General features: G+C 46.3%; 1 protein-coding gene across 5 annotated transcripts in view; it reads left to right on the plus strand.

The window, feature by feature from the left end:
- CENPE (centromere protein E) overlaps positions 1 to 24,953 on the plus strand; it is a 635,458-nt gene that overhangs the window by 481,111 nt on the left and 129,394 nt on the right. For all 5 annotated transcript variants that reach the window (XM_063918152.1, XM_063918161.1, XM_063918167.1 and 2 more), the window contains 5 exons: positions 66 to 377; positions 15,447 to 15,737; positions 15,888 to 16,166; positions 22,161 to 22,265; positions 22,373 to 22,645. In XM_063918152.1, the coding sequence (XP_063774222.1) occupies positions 66 to 377; positions 15,447 to 15,737; positions 15,888 to 16,166; positions 22,161 to 22,265; positions 22,373 to 22,645 (1,260 nt within the window). The remainder of the gene's footprint in view (positions 1 to 65; positions 378 to 15,446; positions 15,738 to 15,887; positions 16,167 to 22,160; positions 22,266 to 22,372; positions 22,646 to 24,953) is intronic.

A 24,953-nucleotide genomic window follows, 5' to 3' on the forward strand; every position in this document is an offset into this window, starting at 1 on the left:
ATATATATATATATATATATATATATATATATATATATATATATATAAATGTCTTTCTGCTATAGGTACTTGCCTTGTATGAAGAGTTGCAGCAGAAGACCACTGAACACCAGCAACTCCTTCAAAGGGCTGAAGAACTGGAGCAAATAAATAACTGTCTGAGGAGTGAAGGGGAGAGCCTAAAGGACATGGTCAAAATGCAGACTACTCTCGAGTCCTTACAAAATGCAAAGCTTGAAGCCGAAAAACAGTTCCTTGATCTCCAACAGAAACTGGAAGTCGTAGTTCAGGAGAAGAATGATTTGAACAGTGTACAGGATAAGTTACTTGCAGAGCTTGGCGCTCTTAAAGAAGATCTTACACAGAATAAAGAACTGGTAATTTGGTTATAGCATCTTACATTGATACCAATGGCAAACACTATCTGACATACAGTGCATCTGGAAAGTATTCACAGCGCTTCACTTTTTTCTCATTTTGTTATGTTACAGCCTTATTCCAAACTGGAATAAGTTAATTTTTTCCTCAAAATTCTACACACAACACCCCATAATGACAACTTGAAAAAAGGTTTTCCTCTAGCATCCATAAGGGATATTGGGGAATCTAGTACGATGGGGTATAGACTGGGTCCAAAGGAGCCAGTGCATTTGAAATTTCTTCAACTGGGTGTGCTGGCCCCACCCCTCTATGCCCCCTCCCACAGGCAGTTTAGAAAAAAGTGCCATCAGGAGAGGATGCACATCTCTGAGCTCCAGAGCGGTTTCTTCAATTTCTTTTTTATGTTTATTTTCGGTATGCTGTTTGAGCAACAGCATACCTGCACTATGGGAGATGGAGGGGGGGTCACCGGCCTTACGGGGTGCAGAGCTGCTTCCCCGCTGCAGGACGACCGTCCTGAGGGGTGGTGGTTCAGCGGGGCACAGCCGCTGCACACCCCTAACGCTGCCTGAAGGGGACATCGGTGGGGAGTACACACCGTGGGCCCTGCTAGGGGTGTCCCCCGGTTCACTGTGGGGCTGACCATGGGTAGCGGCGTACGGGACCTTCCCGGGGTGTAGTCTGGCACAAAAATACTTTGACTAGCACTTTTTGTGATGGTTTTTAAACTAAATGGAGACTTTGCCAGTTTCATCTATCACTCTAGCTCTGGTACCATTGGAGGGGGTGGAGCTACATCAGAGCGGGACCTAAGGCATTTTGGCGCCATCCTCTGCTTACTGCAGCCATTCTCAGCACACACAGCTCTTCCTGATTCCTCAGCCACACTTGCTATCTGGTACATGGTGTATAAAAGGGGGAGGGCTGCTAGTGTACACTATCTGGGTCCTCTTTAGGACAAAATTTGTTAGTGGTTACTGAAATATAGTTAGCTGATAGCCTCTCCTGGGGCTGTACAGCTAGAGGTGTGCTGGTGTTGTCCTCTGTCTCCTCTCACATACAGTAGGGCAGGCTTGCAATATATCTGTCTGTTATTGTGCTTACTTTGAAACATGGGTAAACACAAGCTGTGCAGTGTATGCCACACCAGATTCTCTCCATTATCATCTGAATCTATTTCATGTGAACAGTGAAGCCAATCTTCACAAGTCAGTGAAGGGGCTGGAGGAGACGGTCCAGAGCCCCACTGGCTAGGGTCTCTAAAAACTTTTATGTCCGGTATGTCATCCCAGCTCACTGCTAATATACAAAAAACTCCTCAGCTACTACAACAAGCTGTTGCAGATTTAGCTGCTAGGGTGGATGCAACACAGCTCCCCTCTCTCAAGCAGGTCCACAGAAGCGTGGGTTACCTGTTCTTCTCGCTGATACAGATAAGAATCTTCAGGAGGATGGGGATGACTTGGATCCTGTTAGTGGGGATACCGATTCTGCTCAGGGTATTGAACCCCTAATTCTGGCTATAAGGGATGTGTTAAAGCTCCCTCTAGAGGACGATTCATCACAGCAGTCGTTTTTCTTTATACAAAACAAGCCTAATGTCACTTTCCCTGATTCTGCAGAGTTAGATGACCTATTCAAGCTGGCCAGGAAAAATCCAGACAAAAAATTCCAAGTGTCCAAAAAAAATTTTGTGCACTTTCCCATTTGCTCCTGAAGGTAGGAAATTTTTCGGGCTAACCCCCAGGGGTTGATGTTTCAGTCTCTCGCCTTTCCAAAAAGGCGATGCTGCCTGCCCCGGGCTCCTTTACCATGAAAGATCCTGGGGATAGAAAAATAGAGACTACACTAAAATCTATTTACATGGCCGCAGGTGTATCACAAAGGCCGGTTATTGCGGGTTGCTGGATGACCCATGCCACTCAAATTCAGGGTGGCCTCTCCGGGGCTATACCCTTGGTCACTATGGTGACCCTCCTAAAACACATTCAAGACACTACACGTGTCCTCTGATTCGCTCAAGGAGATGGGGAACATTAATGCTAGAACTTCTGCCATGGCAGTGTTGGCGCGCAGGTCCTTGTGGCTGCGTCAGTGGATTGCGGACGCAGAATCCAAACGTATTGTGCAATCCCTCCCCTTTTTTGGGGTGAATGGCTCTTTTTAGAGTTGAATTGGATACCTGGATTTCCAAAGTTACGGATGGGAAATCCACATTTCTCTATCGTCCTAGTGGATGCTGGGGTTCCTGAAAGGACCATGGGGAATAGCGGCTCCGCAGGAGACAGGGCACAAAAAGTAAAGCTTTTTCAGATCAGGTGGTGTGCACTGGCTCCTCCCCCTATGACCCTCCTCCAGACTCCAGTTAGATTTTTGTGCCCGGCCGAGAAGGGTGCAATCTAGGTGGCTCTCCTAAAGAGCTGCTTAGAAAAAGTTTAGCTAGGTTTTTTATTTTACAGTGATTCCTGCTGGCAACAGGATCACTGCAGCGAGGGACTGAGGGGAGAAGGAGTCAACTCACCTGCGTGCAGGATGGATTGGCTTCTTGGCTACTGGACATCAAGCTCCAGAGGGACGATCACAGGTACAGCCTGGATGGTCACCGGAGCCGCGCCGCCGGCCCCCTTGCAGATGCTGAAGTCAGAAGAGGTCCAGAATCGGCGGCTGAAGACTCCTGCAGTCTTCTAAAGGTAGCGCACAGCACTGCAGCTGTGCGCCATTTTCCTCTCAGCACACTTCACACGGCAGTCACTGAGGGTGCAGGGCGCTGGGAGGGGGGCGCCCTGGGAGGCAAATGAATACCTATAAAGGCTAAAAATACCTCACATATAGCCCCTAGAGGCTATATGGAGATATTTAACCCCTGCCTGATTTTTCTAAATAGCGGGAGACGAGCCCGCCAGAAAAGGGGCGGGGCCTATCTCCTCAGCACACGGCGCCATTTCCTCTCACAGCTCCGCTGGTCAGGACGGCTCCCAAGTCTCTCCCCTGCACTGCACTACAGAAACAGGGTAAAACAGAGAGGGGGGGGCAAATTTATGGCGATATTTTGATATAACAAAGCAGCTATAAGGGAGCACTTATTATAAGGCTATCCCTGATATATATATAGCGCTTTTGGTGTGTGCTGGCAAACTCTCCCTCTGTCTCCCCAAAGGGCTAGTGGGTCCTGTCTTCGTTAGGAGCATCTGCTGTGTGTCGGTACGTGTGTGTCGACATGTATGAGGACGATATTGGTGTGGAGGCGGAGCAATTGCCAAATATGAGGATGTCACCCCCTAGGGAGTCGACACCAGAATGGATGCCTTTATTTATGGAACTACGGGATAGTGTCAACACGCTAAAGCAGTCGTTTGACGACATGAGGCGGCCGGACAATCAATTAGTGCCTGTCCAGGCGACTCAAACACCGTCAGGGGCTGTGAAACGCCCTTTGCCTCAGTCGGTCGACACAGACCCAGACGCAGGCACTGACTCCAGTGGTGACGGTGACGATTCAACCGTATTTTCCAGTAGGGCCACACGTTATATGATTTTGGCAATGAAGGAGGCGTTACATTTAGCTGATACTACAGGTACCACTAAACAGGGTATTATGTGGGGTGTGAAAAAACTACCTATAGTTTTTCCTGAATCAGAAGAATTAAATGACGTGTGTAATGAAGCGTGGGTTGCCCCTGATAAAAAGCTGATAATTTCAAAGAAATTATTGGCATTATACCCTTTCCCGCCAGAGGTTAGGGAGCGCTGGGAAACACCTCCTAGGGTGGACAAGGCGCTAACACGCTTATCTAAACAAGTGGCGTTACCCTCTCCTGAGACGGCCGCACTTAAAGATCCATCATATCCAAAAAAGTATATACACACATGCAGGTGTTATACTACGACCAGCTGTAGCGACTGCCTGGATGGGCAGTGCTGGGGTAGTTTGGTCAGAGTCCCTGATTGAAAATATTGATACCCTGGACAGGGACAATATTTTACTGTCGTTAGAACAAATAAAGGATGCATTTCTTTATATGCGTGATGCACAAAGGGATATCTGCACACTGGCATCACGGGTAAGTGCTATGTCCATTTCGGCCAGAAGAGCTTTATAGACGCGACAGTGGACAGGCGATGCGGATTCAAAACGGCATATGGAAGTTTTGCCGTATAAAGGGGAGGAGTTATTTGGAGTCGGTCTATCAGATTTGGTGGCCACGGCTACAGCCGGGAAATCCACCTTTCTACCTCAAGTCACTCCCCAACAGAAAAAGGCACCGACTTTTCAACCGCAGCCCTTTCGTTCCTTTAAAAATAAGAGAGCAAAGGGCTATTCATATCTGCCACGAGGCAGAGGTCGAGGGAAGAGACAGCAACACGCAGCTCCTTCCCAGGAACAGAAGCCCTCCCCGGCTTCTACAAAAGCCTCAGCATGACGCTGGGGCTTCTCAAGCGGACTCGGGGACGGTGGGCGGTCGTCTCAAAAATTACAGCGCGCAGTGGGCTCACTCGCAGGTAGATCCCTGGATCCTGCAGATAATATCTCAAGGGTACAGGTTGGAATTAGAGACAGATCCACCTCGCCGTTTCCTGAAGTCTGCTTTACCAACGTCCCCCTCCGAAAGGGAGACGGTTTTGGAAGCCATTCACAAGCTGTACTCTCAGCAGGTGATAGTCAAGGTACCTCTTCTACAACAAGGGAAGGGGTATTATTCCACTCTTTTTGTGGTACCGAAGCCGGATGGCTCGGTAAGGCCTATTCTAAATCTGAAGTCCTTGAACCTGTACATAAAGAAGTTCAAGTTCAAGATGGAGTCACTCAGAGCAGTGATAGCGAACCTGGAAGAGGGGGACTTTATGGTATCCTTGGACATCAAGGATGCGTATCTCCACGTTCCAATTTACCCCTCACACCAGGGGTACCTCAGGTTCGTTGTACAAAACTGTCACTATCAGTTTCAGACGCTGCCGTTCGGATTGTCCACGGCACCTCGGATCTTTACAAAGGTAATGGCCGAGATGATGATTCTTCTTCGAAGAAAAGGCATATTAATTATCCCATACTTGGACGATCTCCTAATAAGGGCGAGGTCCAGAGAACAGCTAGAGATGGGATTAGCACTGTCTCAAGAAGTGCTAAAACAGCACGGGTGGATTCTGAATATTCCAAAATCCCAGTTAATGCCGACAACTCGTCTGCTGTTCCTAGGGATGATTCTGGACACGGTTCAGAAAAAGGTTTTTCTCCCGGAGGAAAAAGCCAAGGAGTTATCCGACCTTGTCAGGAACCTCCTAAAACCAGGAAAGGTGTCTGTACATCAATGCACAAGAGTCCTGGGAAAAATGGTGGCTTCTTACGAAGCAATTCCATTCGGCAGATTCCACGCAAGAATTTTCCAAAGGGATCTGTTGGACAAATGGTCAGGGTCGCATCTTCAGATGCACCTACGGATAACCCTGTCTCCAAGGACAAGGGTGTCTCTTCTGTGGTGGTTGCAGAGTCCTCATCTATTGGAGGGCCGCAGATTCGGCATACAGGATTGGATCCAGGTGACCACGGACGCCAGCCTGAGAGGCTGGGGAGCAGTCACACAAGGAAGAAACTTCCAGGGAGTATGGACGAGCCTGGAAACGTCTCTTCACATAAACATTCTGGAACTAAGAGCAATATACAATGCTCTAAGCCAGGCAGAACCTCTGCTTCAGGGAAAACCGGTATTGATCCAGTCGGACAACATCACGGCAGTCGCCCATGTGAACAGACAGGGCGGCACAAGAAGCAGGAGTGCAATGGCAGAAGCTGCAAGGATTCTTCGCTGGGCAGAGAATCATGTGATAGCACGGTCAGCAGTGTTCATCCCGGGAGTGGACAACTGGGAAGCAGACTTCCTCAGCAGACACGATCTTCACCCGGGAGAGTGGGGACTTCATCCAGAAGTCTTCCACATGCTGGTAACCCGTTGGGAAAGACCAATGGTGGACATGATGGCGTCTCGCCTCAACAAAAAACTGGACAGGTATTGCGCCAGGTCAAGAGATCCGCAGGCAATAGCTGTGGACGCGCTGGTAACGCCTTGGGTGTACCAGTCGGTGTATGTGTTTCCTCCTCTGCCTCTCATACCAAAAGTATTGAGAATTATACGGCAAAGAGGCGTAAGAACGATACTAGTGGTTCCGGATTGGCCAAGAAGGACTTGGTACCCGGAACTTCAAGAGATGATCACGGAAGATCCGTGGCCTCTACCTCTAAGGAGGGACTTGCTTCAGCAGGGTCCCTGTCTGTTTCAAGACTTACCGCGGCTGCGTTTGACGGCATGGCGGTTGAACGCCGGATCCTAAAGGATAAAGGCATGCCGGAAGAAGTCATTCCTACTTTGATTAAAGCAAGGAAGGAAGTAACCGTGCAACATTATCACCGAATTTGGCGAAAATATGTTGCGTGGTGCGAAGATCGGAGTGCTCCGACGGAGGAATTTCAACTGGGTCGATTCCTACATTTCCTGCAATCAGGATTGTCTATGGGTCTCAAATTGGGATCTATTAAGGTTCAAATTTCGGCCCTGTCGATTTTCTTTCAAAAAGAATTGGCTTCAGTCCCTGAAGTCCAGACCTTTGTTAAGGGAGTGCTGCATATACAGCCTCCTGTGGTGCCTCCAGTGGCACCGTGGGATCTCAATGTGGTTTTGGACTTTCTAAAATCTCATTGGTTTGAACCACTAAATAAGGTGGATTTGAAATATCTCACTTGGAAAGTGACCATGCTTCTAGCCCTGGCTTCTGCCAGGAGAGTATCAGAATTGGCAGCTTTATCTTACAAAAGCCCATATCTGATTTTCCATTCGGACAGGGCAGAACTGCGGACTCGTCCGCATTTTCTCCCTAAGGTGGTGTCAGCATTTCATCTGAACCAGCCTATTGTAGTGCCTGCGGCTACAAGTGACTTGGAGGACTCCAAGTTACTGGACGTTGTCAGAGCATTAAAAATATATATTGCAAGGACAGCTGGAGTCAGAAAATCTGACTCGTTGTTTATATTGTATGCACCCAACAAGATGGGTGCTCCTGCGTCTAAGCAGACGATTGCTCGTTGGATCTGTAGCACAATCCAACTTGCACATTCTGTGGCAGGCCTGCCACAGCCTAAATCTGTAAAGGCCCACTCCACAAGGAAGGTGGGCTCATCTTGGGCGGCTGCCCGAGGGGTCTCGGCATTACAACTTTGCCGAGCAGCTACGTGGTCAGGGGAGAACACGTTTGTAAAATTTTACAAATTTGATACTCTGGCTAAGGAGGACCTGGAGTTCTCTCATTCGGTGCTGCAGAGTCATCCGCACTCTCCCGCCCGTTTGGGAGCTTTGGTATAATCCCCATGGTCCTTTCAGGAACCCCAGCATCCACTAGGACGATAGAGAAAATAAGATTTTACTTACCGATAAATCTATTTCTCGGAGTCCGTAGTGGATGCTGGGCGCCCATCCCAAGTGCGGATTATCTGCATAAATTGTACATAGTTATTGTTAACTAATTCGGGTTATTGTTGAAGGAAGCCATCTTTCAGAGGCTCCGCTGTTATCATACTGTTAACTGGGTTTAGATCACAAGTTGTACGGTGTGATTGGTGTGGCTGGTATGAGTCTTACCCGGGATTCAAAATCCTCCCTTATTGTGTACGCTCGTCCGGGCACAGTACCTAACTGGAGTCTGGAGGAGGGTCATAGGGGGAGGAGCCAGTGCACACCACCTGATCTGAAAAAGCTTTACTTTTTGTGCCCTGTCTCCTGCGGAGCCGCTATTCCCCATGGTCCTTTCAGGAACCCCAGCATCCACTACGGACTCCGAGAAATAGATTTATCGGTAAGTAAAATCTTATTTTCTTCTCTCTGGGGCCCTGCCGGCAAGACGCTCCTACCTGGGGCCATCTGTCCAGTACTTTCGGTCTCGCAGATTTCAATCTAAGGCCAGAGCTGCCTCCAATGCGTCTAGAGGCACCAGATGCAAGTCAAGAAAGCCTGAAAGCACCATCTCAGACAGACCACCAGTTCTGCTTCCGCTAAGGCCTCAGCATGACTGTGTCCACTCACCCCGAGAGGATCTCTAGGTGGGAGCTCGACTGCGTCAGGACTACAAGGTGGAGTTCGACAGTTCTCCTCCCCAACGATTTTTCAAATCCAGCTTTGGCGGATATGCAAGCTACATTGCAACAGGCCATCCAAAAGTTGATCCAGTCCCACGGCATTGTTCCAGTACCAATACCGCAATGCGGCAAAGGGGTTTTACTCCAACCTGTGTTTGGTGCCGAAACCGGACGGTTCGGTAAGACTCATTTTGAATCTGAAATCCTTGAATCCTTACTTAAAGGTGTTCAAGTTCAAAATGGAATTCCTGCAAGCAGTGATTGCAGGCCTCTAAGAACAGGAGTTCATGGTCTCCTTGGATATCAAGGATACATACCTCCATATACCGATTTGGCCGCCTCATCAGGCGCACTTGCAGTCTGCCCTGCTGGACGATCACGTCCAATTCCAGGCACTGCCCTTTGGCCTGTCCACATCTCTGAGGGTATTCACGAAGGTGATGGCGGAGATGATCCAACTCTGGGTCCGGGGGTCAGTGTTGTCCCTTACCTGGACGATCTTCTGATAAAGGCAAGATCCATGGAGCTTTTATTGCTCCATATCAACTGTACTATCTAGCTTCTGTCACACCATGGGCGGATCCTCAACTTACAGAAGTCCCACCTGGTGCCGACTTGGCGGCCCCTGTTTCTGGGGATGTTGCTGGATACTGTGGCCCAGAAGGTGTTCCTACCAGAGGACTAGGCGAGAACACTTCAGGAGATGGTCCGCATGATGCTCCGACCTACTTGAGTGTCCATCCATCTTTGCATAAGATTGTTGGGAAAGATGGTTGCCTCATACGAGGCGATCAAATATGGGAGGTTCATTGCCAGAACATTTAAGTTGGATCTTCTGAGCAAGCGGTCCAGATCACATCTACAGATGCACCGTATGATTCGGCTGTCACCTCAGGCCAGGATTTCCCTCCTGTGGTGGTTGCAGTCTTCCAATCTCCTGGAAGGCCGGCGTTACGGGATTCAGGATTGGATCCTCCTCACGACAGATGCGAGTTTGCAAGGATGGGGTGCTGTCACCCAAGGGGCGCAGTTCCAGGGCTGGTGGTCAGCCCACAAAGCCCTCCTTCCGTTCAACATTCTGGAACTTTGGGCGATCTACAATGCTCCGCTTCAGGCTTCTCCCCTGCTCACGAATAATGTGATCTAAGTTCAGTCAGACAATGCCACTGCAGTGGCGTACATCAATCGGCAAGGAGGGACAAAAAGCAGAGCCTGCATATGAGAGGTGTCAAAGATGATCCTCCTCTGGGTGGAAAGAAATGCAAGATCTGTCAGCAATCTTCATTCAGGGTGTGGACAACTGGGAAGCTGACTTATTGAGTCATCACGATCTCCACCCGAGGGAGTGGGGTCTCCACCAGCAGTTGTTCCAGCAGGTCATCAACTGGTGGGGCTGCCCACAGATAGACATGATGGCTTCTCGTCTCGACAAGAAACTTCACTGGTATTGCTCGCGAACCAGGGACTCTCGGGCGAGCGCAGTGGATGCACTGACGTCGCCTTGGGCTTACTGTCTGGTCTCTGATTCCGTTGCTCCCAAGGGTGCTCAAGCGAATCATAAATCAGGGAGTCCATGCAATCCTGATTGCCCCGGATTGGCCTCGGAGGGCGTGGTACGCGGATCTTGTGGACATGTCCGTCAGACCGTTGGCCTCTGCCACTAAGAAGCGATCTTCTTCAACAAGGACCGCTTGTCTACCCGGACTTACAGCGACATTGTTTGACGGCATAGCAGTTGAGCGGAACATCCTAGCTCACCAAAAAGGTTATTGCTACTATGGTTCAGGCAAGTAAACCGGTGCCGTCAAAACACTCATCATATCTGGAGGCGATTATGTCTCTTGGTTCGAGGAGCGCACGTATCTGCCTGCTGAGTTTCACTTGCGACGTTTCTTATGTTTCCTACAGGCTGGTGTGGATAAAGGCTTACGTCTGGGTTCCGTAAGGGCCAGATTTCAGTACTCTCCAACTTCTTCCAGGAGAAATCGGCAGTGTTGCCAGATGTTCAGACATTCTTGCAAGGGGTACTCCACATCCAACCTGCTTTTGTACCGCCTATGGCACCCTGGGATCTGAATGTAGTGTTGGATTTTCTACAGTCCTCCTGGTTTGAACCTCTGATGTTTTGAAGACAAGTACCTCACATGGAGAACTGTGATGTTACTGGCCCTGGCTTTTGCTCGATGTGTCTCTGAATTGGGGACTTTGTCGTGTAACAGTCTATACTTGCTTCTTTTACGAAGACGGAGCAGAGCTCCGGACTAGACAGCCGTTCCTGCCGAAGGTTGTCTCTGCATTTCACTTGTCAGCCTATTGTGATTCTGTCCAGTTCTGGCGCTTCTGCTCCTCCGGAGGCACTGGATGCTGTGCGAGCCTTGAAGATCTATGTCAAGAGAACGGCTCGGATCAGAAAAACTGATTCTTTGTTCGTGCTCTGTGATGCACAGAAAGGGTTGTCCTGCTTTAAAGCAGTCCATTGCTCATTGGATTAGGCTTACTACTCAACAAGCCTGTGTGTCGGCAGCCTTACCTGTTCCTAAGTCTTTGAAGGCCCACTCTATGAGATCAGTAGTTTCTTCCTGGGCGTCTGCCCGTGGAATCTCGGCCTTAAAACTTTGCCGAGCTGCTACCTGGTTGGGGAAGAACACTTTTGTGAAGTACTAAAAGTTTGATACCCCGGCCAAAGAGGATACCTAGTTTGGGCAGGCGGTACTGCAGCAGTTTCCGCATGTTCCCGCACATTCTGGAAGCTTTCGGACATCCCCATCGTACTAGATTCCCCAATATCCCTTATGGATGCTAGAGAAAATAGGTTTTTAATTACCTGCCGGTCAATCCTTTTCTCGTAGTCCATAAGGGTTATAGGGCTCCCGCCTCAGTGCATTGACACTTCTGCAGGTTCTTATGTGGTTACCTGTTCAATTGTTGCTGTTACCAGCCATTGCTGGTTGATATGTTAGTGGTGTGCTGGTCTGTAAATCTCACCACTGTGTTACCATATTTCCTTCTGTCCTATATGTCCTTTCTCCTTTGGTCACTTTTTACATATAACAGCCTGTGGTAGGGGGCATAGAGGGGAGGAACCAGCACACCCAGTTAAAGAAATTTAAAGTGCACTGGCTACTTTAGTACGATGGGGTATAGATGGGGTCCAGATTCCCCAATATCCCTAATGGACTATGAGAAAAAGATTTACCGGTAGGTAATTAAAATACTATTTTTGATAGTGTTTGTTTTTGTTTTGTTTGTTTTTTTTATAAATTTGCACACAAAAATCACATGTACATAAGTATTCGCAGCCTTTGCTCAACACTTTGTTGATGCACCTTTGGCAGCAATTACATCCTGAAGTCTTTTTGAATATCATGCCACAAGCTTGGCACACCTATCTTTTGGCAGTTTTTGCCCATTCCTTTGGCAGCACCTCAAGCTCCGTCAGGATGGATGGGAAGAGTCGGTGCACATCCATTTTCAGATCTCTCCAGAGATGTTCATTCGGATTCAAGTCTGGGCTCTGGCTGGGCCACTCAAAGACATTGACAGAGTTGTCCTGAAGCCACTCCTTTGATATCTTGGCTGTGTGCTTAGGGTCGTTGTCCTGCTGAAAGATGAACCGTCTCCCCAGCCTGAGGTCAAGAGCGCTCTGGAGCAGGTTTTCATCTAGGATGTCTCTGTACATTGCTGCATTCATCTTTCCCTCTATCCTGACTAGTCTCCCAGTACTTGCCACTAAAACCTCCCCACAGCATGATGCTGCCACCACCATGCTTCACTGTGGGGATGGTATTGACTTGGTTATGAGCGGTGCCTGGTTTCCTCCAAACATCACGCCTGGCTTTCACGCGAAAGAGTTCAAGCTTTGTCTCATCAGACCAGAGAATTTTGTTTCTCACGGTCTGAGAGTCCTTCAGGTGCATTTTGGCAAACTCCAGGTGGGCTGCCATGTGTTTTTTACTAACGAGTGGCTTCCGTCTGGCCACTCTACCATACAGGCCTGATAGGTGGATTGCTGCAGAGATGGGTGTCCTTCTGGAAGGTTCTCCTCTCTCCACAGATGAATGCTGTAACTCTGACAGAGTGACCATCGGGTTCTTGGTCACCTCCCTGACTAGGACCCTTCTGCCCGGATCGCTCAGTTTAGACGGCCGGCCAGCTCTAGGAAGAGTCCTGGTGGTTCCTAACTACTTCCATTTTTGGATGATGGAGGCCATTGTGCTCATTTGGGACCTTCAAAGCAGCAGATATTTTTCTGTATCCTTCCCCAGATTTGTGCCTCGAGACAATCCTGTATCTGAGGTCTACAGACAAATCGTTTGTCTTCATGCCTGGTTTGTGCTCGGACATGCACTGTCAAGTGTGGGACCTTATATAGAAAGGTGTGTGCCTTTACAAATCCATGTCCAATCAACTGAATTTACCACAGGTGGACTTTAAGCTGTAGGATCATCTCATGGATGATCAGTGGAAACCAGATGCACCTGAACTTCTTTTTTTGAGCTTTGTGGCAAAGGCTGTGAATACTTATGTACATGTGGTTTCTTAGTTTTTTATTTTTCAGAAATTTGCAAAAAAATCAACTTTTTCCACGTCATTGTGGGGTATTGTGTGTAGAATTTTCAGGGGGAAATTAATTTATTACATGTTAGAATAAGGCTGTAACATAAAATGTGGAAAAAGTGAAGGGCTGTGAAAACTTTCCGGATGCACTGTAAAACGTATTTGTTTAGAACTTGCGCTTCCACAAGACTAATGGCTGGTTAATAACATCATACTGTATCCTTAACCTGTTGGCCATAGTGAAGGTGCCCATAACTACCCAGGTTTAACAGAGGGATTGCTAAAAGGGGATTCATTCAGCATGCCGGCTGTCTGTATGCCAGCAGTCTAAATCCTGAAGCCGGAATCCCGACACGTGACCAAAATACAGACTCCAAAACGCTAGTCAAAATGCTGATGCCAGAATTTCCGATCACTGGGGACTCTTAGGTTTAAGTGCCACCGGGAAGGGTTAGGCTTAGGCTGCGGTGAGGGTTAGGGGGGTTGGTGGGAAAGGTAATTATGTTTATCTCAACCCTGTCAGAATCTTCTCCGTCAGGATGCCGCTGTTGTCATATGATCCCAAATGCCAGTAAATGGTATCACACCCACTCAATCGGATTGCTTACTCCACACAGTGGTTGTATTTTCCTCAGTTAACCTGTAACATGATTAACAAACTTTTTTTTTTTTTAAATTAACTGACCTGGTGGTATGTGCCATGACTATTTCTAGGACATGAAGCACATAACAATATATAATTGGTAAATTGAGGTGGTTTGCTTTGCTAGCTGCCATCCCATCTTTCAAGAACCTTGTAGGTCAAAATTGTTCAGTATTAAGGCAAATCAGCAGTTCTGTTTATATTGATCTTAAGCACTCTGATTCCTCAGAATAACATTAAATTCAGTAATGTCCTGATTACAGTATGGAATTTAGATACAACCTTTGGTTAAAATCTGACACTGTCCACTGTCATTATGAAAAAATATAGGGGATCTACAGAAAACTCAATCCAGGAATCCGTTCTCGTAGATTAAATTAATAAGGTTGCTGTCCACAAAAGATTTTAAGATCAACTGAATAAAATATAAAATGTGGATGTTTTAGTGATAATGTGCCGATCCCACAGAGCCACTGAGGGAATTAAACACCAGGAGAATTTTGTCCCCTTGAGATAACGGGGCAGATGTATTATCCCTGTGGTTAATTAACTTTTAAATGCATTGTCCTGCTGTGCCTATTGTAGTCACAAGACTGGCAAAGCATATCTGCCCCAGTATGTTTAATTTTAAATTACCTTTAGAACAAGTAGAAAATGTCATTTGTCTTGCCATTTAAAGAGACTCTGGAACTTGTCCTATTTGACATGTTGAGAGAATGACCAAAACAGTAGAACCTAGTAAGCAACTGAGAGAAGACTCCCTATATTATAATGGGATTGTGAAGCAAATGGCTTTCCAATACTTCCTATTAGATATAGAGGAGACCAAGCTGGGTTTGCAGTGTCCAGTCAACATTGACCAGGCTCCTCGCACACACAAATGTAGATCAATGAAATCCAAATTCAAAATCATTAACTGGATCTTGGGTGTAAGTTAGGGGACTGACTGAAAGCTGCTCCTCACAAAACGCTAATGTTGGCAAGTTAGGCTCTGACGAACCTCTTCTCTGGCAATGATCACCCAGCAGAAGTAGTTTTGGTGCCCATGTAGAGGAAGATCAATTCAGTGCAGCTGCAGCTCTGGAGTGCAGTTTGTGCTTTGCAGCAGCAGTGATTGGGTACCTCTGTGAAGCTTAGTAGGCACTCCAGCTCTACTACTGTATAGTGGAAGCTGTCAGGACAGCGCTATATCTAGTGCTATAGTTATTACAGGTTGAGTATCCCTTATCCAAAATGCTTGGGACCAGAGGTATTTTGGATATGGGATTTTTCCGTATTTTGGAATAATTGCATACCATAATGAGATATCATGGTGATGGGACCTAAATCTAAGCACAGAATGCATTTATGTTACATATACACCTTATACACACAGCCTGAAGGTCATTTTGGCCAATATTTTTTATAACTTTGTGCATTAAACAAAGTGTGTCTACATTCACACAATTCATTTATGTTTCATATACACCTTATACACACAGCCTGAAGGTCATTTAATACAATATTTTTAATAACTTTGTGTATTAAACAAAGTTTGTGTACATTGAGCCATCAAAAAACAAAGGTTTCACTATCTCACTCTCACTCAAAAAAGTCCGTATATCGGAATATTTGGATATGGGATACTCAACCTGTATAACCAAAGTTTCCAAGCTCCTGCACTCCTTCTATAACACACTGTTCCATTGTAAACAAACTCTTAATAGTAAAAGAAGGCAACTTCACTTGTGAGATATTTTGTTACAGATTGCAAGCTTACAAGAACAGCTACTGCAGAAGACAACTGAACAGCAGGAACTAATTACAAAGAAAGAGGAGCTTGAACAAGTTCAGAGCAATTTAAGATGCGAGGTGGAAAGTCTGACAAAGAATATGATAGAAGCTCGGTCTCCTGTGCAGTTATTACAAAATGAAAGACTTGAAAGCAAACAACTTGTTCTACAACAAAATATTGAAGTCCTAGCTCAGGAGAATGAAGTACAAACCACAGAAGAAAAAGTAACAGCAGAATTGAGTGATAAAGAAAATAATGAAATGGTAAGTTTTTTATATTGAGCGGATTTATCTATTAGGTCTGTGCTTTTAATCTAGATGCATTACTACTTTTGCATGTAAAGCCCATCTGGCTGTTGATCTCAAACACATGGTAGATGCAGCTTTATTGGAATGCTGACAATTGAATTGCAGAAGGAAACCACCGAGGACCAGCAAAGACCACTTCAGAATGAAGAGCTTGCTCAAACCCAAACACTGGAAAGTGAGCTTGACCTACCCCTGAACAGTTTGGACAAGACAGAGCTTGTAACGCTGCGAAATGAACAAATGAAGACTGAAGAAGAGATTGTTGGTCTTCAGCAACTCATAGCAAGCGTTACCCAAGAAAGAGAAGAGTTACAGGCCAGGCTGCAGAGTGTACTGTCTGAGAGAGACCAGCTAAAGGAAGATCTGAGAGAGAATGTGGAAATGGTAAGTGACTGAACAGGGTGGTGGGTTTTCCCACCTTTGACTTGAAGAAAGTAAAGCTGTTTGGGTCAGCTAAGGATTATTATTATTTTTTTAAACCGCTAAATTGTCCAATATTTATGGGTGGGGAGGGGGTTACACAGCCCTATTACAAGCAATATACTACTGAACTCTTAGAAGTGTAAAGAATATATAGGCGTACCTTTTTTTAAATGTTTCATGTTAAAGAAAAAAAAAGTGGTACATACCTTGAGGAGACTCAATTCAAGATTTCACCCTTTTTTTTTTATAATGGTTTGAGTTTGTGCAGATTGCACGTTCCCTTTCTACACAATACTCTACAGTTTACTTTCTCTAACGTCCTAAGTGGATGCTGGGGACTCCGTCAGGACCATGGGGAATAGCGGCTCCGCAGGAGACAGGGCACAAAAATAAAGCTTTAGGATTAGGTGGTGTGTACTGGCTCCTCCCCCTATGACCCTCCTCCAAGCCTCAGTTAGGTTTTTGTGCCCGTCCGAGCAGGGTGCAATCTAGGTGGCTCTCCTAAAGAGCTGCTTAGAAAAAGTTTTTAGGTTTTTTATTTTCAGTGAGTCCTGCTGGCAACAGGCTCACTGCATCGAGGGACTTAGGGGAGAGAATTTCAACTCACCTGCGTGCAGGATGGATTGGATTCTTAGGCTACTGGACACCATTAGCTCCAGAGGGAGTCGGAACACAGGTCTCACCCTGGGGTTCGTCCCGGAGCCGCGCCGCCGACCCCCCTTACAGATGCTGAAGATTGAAGGTCCGGAAACAGGCGGCAGAAGGCTCTTCAGTCTTCATGAAGGTAGCGCACAGCACTGCAGCTGTGCGCCATTGTTGTCACACACTTCACACCAAGCGGTCACGGAGGGTGCAGGGCGCTGCTGGGGGCGCCCTGGGCAGCAATATTTAATACCTTTATGGCAAAAGAATACATCACATATAGCCATTGAGGCTATATGTATGTATTTAACCCATGCCAGTTATCTAAAACTACGGGAGAAAAGCCCGCCGAAATAGGGGGCGGAGCTTATTCTCCTCAGCACACAGCGCCATTTTCCTGCTCAGCTCCGCTGTGAGGAAGGCTCCCAGGACTCTCCCCTGCACTGCACTACAGAAACAGGGTAAAACAGAGAGGGGGGGCATTTTTTTGGCGATATTTTGATATATTTAAGCTGCTATAAAGAACAACACTTATATAAGGTTGTTCCCATATATATTATAGCGCTTGGGTGTGTGCTGGCAAACTCTCCCTCTGTCTCCCCAAAGGGCTAGTGGGGTCCTGTCTTCGATAAGAGCATTCCCTGTGTGTCGGTACGTGTGTGTCGACATGTATGAGGATGATGTTGGTGTGGAGGCAGAGCAATTGCCGATAATGGTGATGTCACCCCCCAGGGAGTCGACACCGGAATGGATGGCTTTGTTTATGGAATTACGTGATAATGTCAGCACATTACAAAAATCAGTTGACGACTTGAGACGGCTGGCAAACCAGTTAGTACCTGCCCAGGCGTCTCAGACACCGTCAGGGGCTGTAAAGCGCCCATTACCTCAGTCGGTCGACACAGACACTGAATCTAGTGTCGACGGTGATGAAACAAACGTATTTTCAAGTAGGGCCACACGTTATATGATCACGGCAATGAAGGAGGCTTTGCATATCTCTGATACTGCAAGTACCACAAAAAGGGGTATTATGTGGGGGGTGAAAAAACTACCTGTAGTTTTTCCTGAATCAGAGGGATTAAATGATGTATGTGATGAAGCGTGGGTTAACCCAGATAGAAAAATGCTAATTTCAAAAAAGTTATTAGCATTATACCCTTTCCCGCCAGAGGTTAGGGCGCGCTGGGAAACACCCCCTAGGGTGGATAAGGCGCTCACACGCTTATCAAAACAAGTGGCGTTACCGTCTCCTGATACGGCCGCCCTCAGGGATCCAGCTGATAGGAGAATGGAAACTACCCTAAAAAGTATATACACACATACTGGTGTTATACTGCGACCAGCCATCGCCTCAGCCTGGATGTGCAGTGCTGGGGTCGTCTGGTTGGATTCCCTGACTGAAAATATTGATACCCTGGATAGGGACAGTATTTTATTGACTATAGAGCAATTAAAGGATGCTTTCCTTTATATGCGAGATGCTCAGAGAGATATTTGCACTCTGGCATCGAGAGTAAATGCGATGTCCATATCTGCCAGAAGGAGTTTATGGACGCGACAGTGGTCAGGTGATGCGGATTCCAAACGACATATGGAAGTATTGCCGTATAAAGGGGAGGAATTATTTGGCGTCGGTCTATCGGATCTGGTGGCCACGGCAACTGCCGGAAAATCCACCTTTTTACCTCAGACCCCCTCCCAACAGAAAAAGACACCGTCTTTTCAGCCGCAGTCCTTTCGGTCCTATAAGAACAAGCGGACAAAAGGACAGTCATATCTGCCTCGGGGCAGAGGAAGGGGTAAGAGAGGGCAGCAAGCAGCCCCTGCCCAGGAACAGAAGCCCTCCCAGGGTTCTGCAAAGCCCTCAGCATGACGCTGGGGCCTTACAAGCGGACTCAGGAGCGGTGGGGGGTCGACTCAAGAATTTCAGCGCACAGTGGGCTTGCTCACAGGTGGACCCCTGGATTCTGCAGGTAGTATCTCAGGGTTACAGGTTGGAATTCGAGAAGTCTCCCCCTCGCCGGTTCCTAAAGTCTGCTTTGCCAACGTCTCCCTCAGACAGGGCGACGGTATTGGAAGCCATTCACAAGCTGTTTTCTCAGCAGGTGATAGTCAAGGTACCCCTCCTACAACAGGGAAAGGGGTATTACTCCACGCTATTTGTGGTACCGAAGCCGGACGGCTCGGTAAGACCTATTCTAAATCTGAAATCTTTGAACCTGTACATACAAAAATTCAAGTTCAAGATGGAGTCACTCAGAGCAGTGATAGCGAATCTGGAAGAAGGGGACTTTATGGTGTCCCTGGACATAAAGGATGCTTACCTACATGTCCCAATTTGCCCTTCACATCAAGGGTACCTCAGGTTCGTGGTGCAAAACTGTCATCAGTTTCAGACGCTGCCGTTTGGATTGTCCACGGCACCTCGGGTCTTTACCAAGGTAATGGCCGAAATGATGATTCTTCTGCGAAGAAGAGGCGTATTAATTATCCCTTACTTGGACGATCTCCTGATAAGGGCAAGGTCCAGAGAACAGCTGGAGGACGGAGTAGCACTAACCCAACTAGTGCTGCAACAACACGGGTGGATTCTGAATTTTCCAAAATCTCAGTTGACCCCGACGACACGTCTGCTGTTCCTGGGAATGATTCTGGACACGGTTCAGAAAAAGGTGTTTCTTCCGGAGGAGAAAGCCAGGGAGTTATCCGAACTTGTCAGGAACCTCCTAAAACCAGGGAAAGTGTCTGTGCATCAATGCACAAGAGTCCTGGGAAAGATGGTGGCTTCTTACGAAGCGATTCCATTCGGCAGATTCCACGCACGAACTTTTCAGTGGGATCTGCTGGACAAATGGTCCGGATCGCATCTGCAGATGCATCAGCGGATAACCTTATCGCCACGGACAAGGGTGTCTCTTCTGTGGTGGTTGCAGAGTGCTCATCTGTTAGAGGGCCGCAGATTCGGCATACAGGACTGGGTCCTGGTGACCACGGATGCCAGTCTGAGAGGCTGGGGAGCGGTCACACAGGGAAGAAACTTCCAGGGAGTATGGTCAAGCCTGGAGATGTCTCTTCACATAAATATACTGGAGCTAAGAGCGATTTACAATGCTCTAAGTCTGGCAAAACCCCTGCTTCAGGGTCAGCCGGTGTTGATCCAGTCGGACAACATCACGGCAGTCGCCCACGTAAACAGACAGGGCGGCACAAGAAGCAGGACAGCAATGGCAGAAGCTGCAAGGATTCTTCGCTGGGCGGAAGATCATGTGATAGCACTGTCAGCAGTATTCATTCCGGGAGTGGACAACTGGGAAGCAGACTTCCTCAGCAGACACGATCTACACCCGGGAGAGTGGGGACTTCATCCAGAAGTCTTCCACATGATTGTGAACCGTTGGGAAAAACCAATGGTGGATATGATGGCGTCCCGCCTCAACAAAAAACTGGACAGGTATTGCGCCAGGGCAAGAGACCCTCAGGCAATAGCTGTGGACGCTCTGGTAACACCGTGGGTGTTCCAGTCAGTGTATGTGTTCCCTCCTCTGCCTCTCATACCAAAGGTACTGAGAATTATACGGCAAAAGGGAGTAAGAACGATACTAGTGGCTCCGGATTGGCCAAGAAGAACTTGGTACCCGGAGGATCCGTGGCCTCTACCTCTAAGACCGGACCTGCTTCAGCAGGGACCGTGTCTATTCCAAGACTTACCGCGGCTGCGTTTGACGGCATGGCGGTTGAACGCCGAATTCTAAGGGAAAAAGGCATTCCGGAAGAGGTCATTCCTACACTGGTAAAAGCCAGGAAGGAGGTGACTGCACAACATTATCACCGCATTTGGAGAAAATATGTTGCGTGGTGTGAGGCCAGGAAGGCCCCGACGGAGGAATTTCAACTGGGTCGATTCCTACATTTCCTGCAAACAGGATTGTCTATGGGCCTCAAATTGGGGTCCATTAAAATTCAAATTTCGGCCCTGTCGATTTTCTTCCAGAAAGAATTGGCTTCAGTTCCTGAAGTCCAGACTTTTGTAAAAGGAGTACTACATATACAGCCCCCGGTTGTGCCCCCAGTGGCACCGTGGGATCTTAATGTAGTCTTGGATTTTCTCAAATCCCATTGGTTTGAGCCGCTCAAATCGGTGGAGTTGAAGTATCTTACATGGAAAGTAACCATGCTACTGGCCCTGGCTTCAGCCAGGAGAGTATCAGAATTGGCGGCTTTATCATATAAGAGCCCATATCTGATTTTCCATACGGACAGGGCAGAACTGCGGACACGTCCTCATTTTCTGCCTAAGGTGGTGTCAGCGTTTCACCTGAACCAGCCTATTGTGGTGCCTGCGGCTACTAACGATTTGGAGGATTCCAAGTTGTTGGACGTGGTCCGGGCATTGAAAATATATATTTCAAGAACGGCGGGAGTCAGAAAGTCTGACTCACTGTTTATATTGTATGCACCCAACAAGATGGGTGCTCCTGCTTCTAAGCAGACGATTGCTCGTTGGATTTGTAGCACAATTCAACTTGCACATTCTGTGGCAGGCTTGCCACAACCTAAATCTGTCAAGGCCCATTCCACAAGGAAAGTGGGCCCATCCTGGGCGGCTGCCCGGGGGGTCTCGGCATTACAACTCTGCCGAGCTGCTACTTGGTCAGGGGCAAACACATTTGCAAAATTCTACAAATTTGATACCCTGGCTGAGGAGGACCTTGAGTTCTCTCATTCGGTGCTGCAGAGTCATCCGCACTCTCCTGCCCGTTTGGGAGCTTTGGTATAATCCCCATGGTCCTGACGGAGTCCCCAGCATCCACTTAGGACGTTAGAGAAAATAAGAATTTACTTACCGATAATTCTATTTCTCGTAGTCCGTAGTGGATGCTGGGCGCCCATCCCAAGTGCGGATTGTCTGCAATACTTGTACATAGTTATTGTTACAAACAAATTCGGGTTGTTATTGTTGTGAGCTGTCTGTTCAGAGGCTCCTACGTTTGTCATACTGTTAACTGGGTTCAGATCACAAGTTATACGGTGTGATTGGTGTGGCTGGTATGAGTCTTACCCGGGATTCAATATCCTTCCTTGTTGTGTACGCTCGTCCGGGCACAGTATCCTAACTGAGGCTTGGAGGAGGGTCATAGGGGGAGGAGCCAGTACACACCACCTAATCCTAAAGCTTTATTTTTGTGCCCTGTCTCCTGCGGAGCCGCTATTCCCCATGGTCCTGACGGAGTCCCCAGCATCCACTACAGACTACGAGAAATAGAATTATCGGTAAGTAAATTCTTATTTTTTACATGTTTGACTTTGTAGTCTATTGAAATACAAGAAGACCTTAGGATGGCTCAAGATGAACTTCAACTGCAGAGGCAGAAGGTAGAACAGTTGGAAGGTGTGATTTCTTCATTGGACAAAAAGGTATGTGATTTGCCCACTTAGAAAAAAAATATATATTTTTTTTTTCTAACTTCTTATTCATCAGAGCTTATATAGTTCATGCCTCTTTCTTTACGTTTCTATACAAGTGTTCTACACTAGAAAGCGAATTGTGTGATACCACTACCATGTTTAAGGAAGCTACTAGTGAAAAAGAGATTCTGAACCAGTCAAAGCAGAAATTTGCGTCAGAGCTGGACCAGCTTTTAAATGATTTAAAATGCAAAGAGAATGCTTTAGAAGAAGCGGAGTGTGAGAAATCGGAAGTCTTCAAGAAAATGTGTGAACTGACTGCAGAATTGAAAGCAGTGGCCGATGAGAGGGACAAAATGCTGTCTTCAATGGAAAGCTTTCAAAAAGAGGTAACGTGGGGATCACAAAACTTACAAACAATTGTGTAAAGTTTGCTCACTTCTCAACTTCTCATGGTCCCCAAATTGTCTCATTACTGGAAAACTGTCTACCTTGCGTTATTCTAATGGAGGCCTGAGCATCACTAGCTTTTAGTAAGGTGTATTATTGACAGTGTCTCTTACTATGACAATCAGGAAAGTGAACATTTTCATTTGGGGTCTGAAGAACATGTATAATGATGACAGTAACATAAAGTGCTGAGGAGGAGAGGTATCAGAGTCACTATTTTAGGTAATAGAAAAGCAAGAAAATGTAGTTAAGCAATGTGCAAGACTAGTCTGATGCTAAGTGTCAATAGAAGGAGGAACTTGTTGAAGAGCGATGGTACATCACTTCATAGTGATGAAGAGGAAAAAATACCTTTCATGATTCAGTTTGACACAATCTGTTTGATTTGTGTATTGAAAGGGGTTATCGCTATATGTTAGGCATGAAATGTGCTTTTAATAAATTCTTGTAAGATAATTGGTCTATTATATGAATTGCTGGTACACTTAGAAAGTGATTTATAGCGCCCTCTAACTCATTTTGGAGGCGATAGATAGATAGATAGATAGACAGACAGATGTGTGTGTGTGTGTATGTATATATATATGTGTATGTATATATATATATATATATATATATGTGTGTGTGTGTGTGTATATATGTGTGTGTGTACATATATATATATATGTATATACATATATGTATATATAATATGTATATATATATGTATATATAATATGTATATGTATATATAATATGTATATGTATATATAATATGTATATGTATATATAATATGTATATGTATTTATAATATATATATAATATTTCTATGTGGTTTTGGTCTTTACCGTACCGCAAAGAGCCCTCTCATTAACTAATGCAGCAAATACAGATTTCAGCGGGTGGGAGTGCCGGGCAGCCTGGAGTATCTGGTGGTGGCAACTGTGACAATGGAGGTAGCAGCGAGCACTGAAATAGTTGGTAGCCGAGAGAGCTGGTGCAGGGCTCTTTGCAGGGTCATACCCTGAACTCATCCCTAAAACTGACAAATTGTGTAACTATACTCAGGGCTAAACATCATAGTGCCTCTCCCAATATGTAGTCTGTAAATACCAGAGATCCATGCTAATTAAAGAGTGTACAGTTAAAGGAGGTGACTCCTTCAGCTTTGATTAGCCACCCACCTATCAAAGGGCATTTTTAATTAGCATGTATCCCTGCATTTTACAGACTGCATATTGGGAAAGGCACTATGATGGTAAGTTCTGAACAAATTTTACAGAGTTTCAGTTTTACGGATATGTTCGGGCCATGGATCCCCCTGGCTTGGTGCAGCTTGGCTGCTTTGGGGCATCACATAGTAATACTTCAGCAATTTTTAGCACCTAATTATTTTACAAACTATGTAACACTTTATACTGTAACTTACTAATTATTTATTACCTCTCACTTATGTAACACTAAACACATAGCTTATGCTTCTTATTAACAGTAACATTTTAACCTCTTACCAGTGTGGTACCTTGTGGTGGTTGGCCTGTGCTGTTTCGGGAGGTCCCCTGCCCTGAACTTGAACAAAGTGTTATGGACCCACCAGATGAGGTCACCTGGTCATTAGTTGGTGGGCCCATATGTTTTGACCAAAATTTGTACTAACAACCTCCTCTTTGCACTGTTTGAGTTTATTACAATTCTGACTAGCAGGACTTAATACTGTAGAGTGTGCATCTGCATTTTTGTCTATGTGGAAATACTAGACTCTGCATAATAACACCTTTCATTATATCAGACTAAATTACGTAGTGGTGACATGTAATCTGTGCTGCTTGGGAGGATTCTTGAGCTGCAACTGGTCATAGAGGTTACTGCCAGGCCTGTGGATGACCAGGCTGGGCATGATCATTTGCCCTTTTTCATGGCTTTGGTTATGCAAAAAGAAAAACGGGTTCAGCCAGGACCAGGGTACTAACAGTACAGATTTTCCTTTAGGTGGTTCCAGGGGTCTTGGGTTTGCCTGTATGTACTATATAAAACTGCATTTGTGGATTTCTATTTTTGTTTTTATTTAGATATTTATTTTCTGTTTATGTATGCAGTATAAATACTTGTAAGACTACATAGTGTGAAATTTTCTGCTTATTGTGATATTTGCTATAAAATTAAAATAAAAGTCTGGAAAGGAGTTCTTCCAAATTCTTAAGAGCGGAATTTAGTTTGTGCCATTTATGATTCTAGATCACGAAGTGGTGCATGTGGCTGTGCTGCTG

Source organism: Pseudophryne corroboree, chromosome 1 (genome assembly GCF_028390025.1).
Source record: "Pseudophryne corroboree isolate aPseCor3 chromosome 1, aPseCor3.hap2, whole genome shotgun sequence".
NCBI classification, from domain to species: domain Eukaryota; kingdom Metazoa; phylum Chordata; class Amphibia; order Anura; family Myobatrachidae; genus Pseudophryne; species Pseudophryne corroboree.